Raw genomic sequence first — 2,628 nt, 5'->3', positions numbered from 1 at the left:
ATGTAAAATAGTGTTGGTGTTGAAATGCACAAATATTTAGTAGTAAATGACTATTTTAACTGTTACTTCTGACTCCATTCTTTCCAAGGTCTCCCTGTCATATTTGACAGTGTGTGCCCACTCTGGCGTTAAAGTCACTGAATATTATAAGCTTATCTTCTTTTGGCACATTAAAGATGAAGGTCTCTGTGTCTAGACAAAACTTTTCTTTGACCAAATCAGAGATTGTCATGGAGAGAGCATATGATGGTGGTATGGTGCTGCTCTGCAAAGGACAATTGTATTGTTAAGAGCATGTCTTTCACTCCTTTTGGGAGGCATATAAGCTTGTTGACTAGATGAGCTTTGCTTTTAAAAGGTTTGTCAGCTTCACGGATATAGGGGAGCTCCCCATCACTGCAGGTATTCCAGAAAAAACATGTATTCAGCTCTGACTTTGTGGACTGGCCTTCATTTGCCAACCTTGGTCCACTCAGAGATATACTTTGAATGTGGTATCTGCTGAGTTCTCTCATGAAAAAAGCTATTTGACTTTCAGGTCTACTGGATTTCCTGTTGGTCATAAGCATGGACATATTCCATGTTCCAATGGTGAAGGGAATAATTTTCGCAAGAGATTTTGCACATTTTTTTGTGTTCTGATTGTAGTGCAGGATCCACTCCAGTTATGGTGAGCAAGCCAGAGTTAGATTAGGTGAAGTAGACAATTTTGAGGACACCTCTTCTAGCCCCTTTCTCATGCCAGGATATGAGCAGGGCAATCCTTAATAAAGGCTTCTCCAATATTGAGGGGGCTCCTGAATGCCACTACTGCTTAAGTGCAGTGAAAAGATGGTGGAATAGGCTAGGCCATCCATGTGCCAGGTTATGACTACACCTCGCAGTGTATCTGTACCTACTGTTTCATCACTTCCCTGTCTCCACAAACTATGAGATAGTTAAAAATGATTAAAAAAGATATGGGTGATGTCTTTTGACTTGCACTTAATTGGAGGATAATTAACCTCAAATTGCCAGAGTGTCACATTGAATCCTGGGCCATTTCGAGTTTTGCTGAGGAATATCTGACTAATGGACCTAGATGACTCTGGAGGAGAAAGTGAATCTGCTGACCTTGCAGAGCCCTCCCTCACTCAAATTTCAATCTACTTCAAGTCATGTCATCATCTAGATTTCATGGTCCTCTTCAAGAACAAAAGACTGACACAATAACAACTATTGGATTTAAGTGAGGCAGAACTGTTGGGCGTAGTCAGTGTTACTCTCTTTCAGAATATTCAAAGTCTAGTGGTAAGACAAAAGTCTGACAATTGGTCCTGTGCTCTACTGATCATATCATACTGTGTCCTCTGCAGGTGAAGGGGGAATAGATGGACTTTATGTGACATTAGCGAAGACTCATTGCAAAATATCTCCTGCAGCTCTGGCGTTGCTGTCTCAGACACAAGCATGAAAACTCTGGAAGATATCTCATAGTCATAGAGAGAATCCTGGTTTCCTAGTGATGAGCATTCTCAAGGCTCCTTTCATGTCCTTGTTCCTTAGGCTGTAGATAAAAGGGTTCAGCATAGGAGTGACCACAGTGTACATCACAGTTGCTGCTATATCTTGTTGGGCTGTGTGGGTGGATGTGGGGCTGAAATACACTCCAATGATTGTCCCATAGAAGAGACAGACCACAGTGAGGTGGGATCCACAGGTGGAGAAAGCTTTCTGTTTCCCACTCACAGATGGAATCTTCAGTACAGCCATGAAAATGTGAAAGTAGGAGATCAGTATTCCAATGAAGGGGAGAAATGTTGTCAATGCTCCCCCTGTGTTGATCATCAAGTCGTTGATGAAGGTGTCTGAGCAGGCCAACTTCAGCAGGGGACTGAGGTCACAAAAAAAATGAGGGATTTCATTGTGGCCACAGAAAGAGAGTCGGGTCATCAAGATAGTGTGTGTCAGAGCATTAATACAGGTCCAAAACCACGTCACTCCTACTATAACAGCACAGACGTTTGGAGTCATGACTGTGCTGTAGTGTAGTGGGGCACAAATAGCCACATAGCGGTCATAAGCCATGGTGGTGAGGAGGAAAATATCCATCGCACTGAACCAAATGAAGAAGAATAATTGTGTCAGGCACCCAATATAAGGGATTGTTTTGTTTCTGGATATGTAATTATTCAGCATGTTGGGAACAGTGGTGGATATGAAACAGATATCGACCAGGGACAAGTTACTGAGGAAGAAGTACATGGGAGTATGAAGGCGAGGATCAGAGTAAATAGCCAATATGATAAGCAGGTTCCCCAGCCCTGAGATCAGGTACATAAAGAAGAAGAAGTAAAACAGGATCCTATCCTGTTCTGGCTGCTCTGAAAGGCCCAGGAGGATGAACTTGGAGACTATGGTCTGATTTCTCCCTTCCATGTTTCTATTTGGAAGCAAATGTAGAATGACAAACATTTAAAACAATGCATTTAGGGTTTGTTTGAAAGCTTTTTATGAATAATATCAGTAAAAGTGAAGTTAGAAAAGAAATACGAGAATAGGAAAAAATGGAAGTACTTCTCCTAGTGTAAGATCTAAAATAAACAAGAAGTCTATTGCAATGTATGTAACACAAAGACCATTCTCTAG

The 2,628-nt window shown here is 41.5% G+C and overlaps 1 protein-coding gene across 1 annotated transcript; it reads right to left on the bottom strand.

The window, feature by feature from the left end:
• Positions 1-1,476: 1,476 nt before the first annotated feature.
• On the bottom strand, positions 1,477-2,418 carry LOC140499590 (olfactory receptor 1f45-like). The gene has a single exon (XM_072601214.1). The coding sequence runs from the start codon at positions 2,416-2,418 to the stop codon at positions 1,477-1,479; it is 942 nt and encodes a 313-aa protein (XP_072457315.1).
• Positions 2,419-2,628: the final 210 nt, after the last annotated feature.

This window comes from Notamacropus eugenii, chromosome 4, assembly GCF_028372415.1.
Source record: "Notamacropus eugenii isolate mMacEug1 chromosome 4, mMacEug1.pri_v2, whole genome shotgun sequence".
Lineage (NCBI taxonomy): Eukaryota > Metazoa > Chordata > Mammalia > Diprotodontia > Macropodidae > Notamacropus > Notamacropus eugenii.
This window is presented reverse-complemented; position numbering and strand designations above follow the sequence as displayed.

Excerpts from the sequence above, each read along its gene's own strand:
- LOC140499590 (XM_072601214.1), bottom strand. The coding sequence starts at position 2,418 with ATGGAAGGGAGAAATCAGACCATAGTCTCCAAGTTCATCCTCCTGGGC.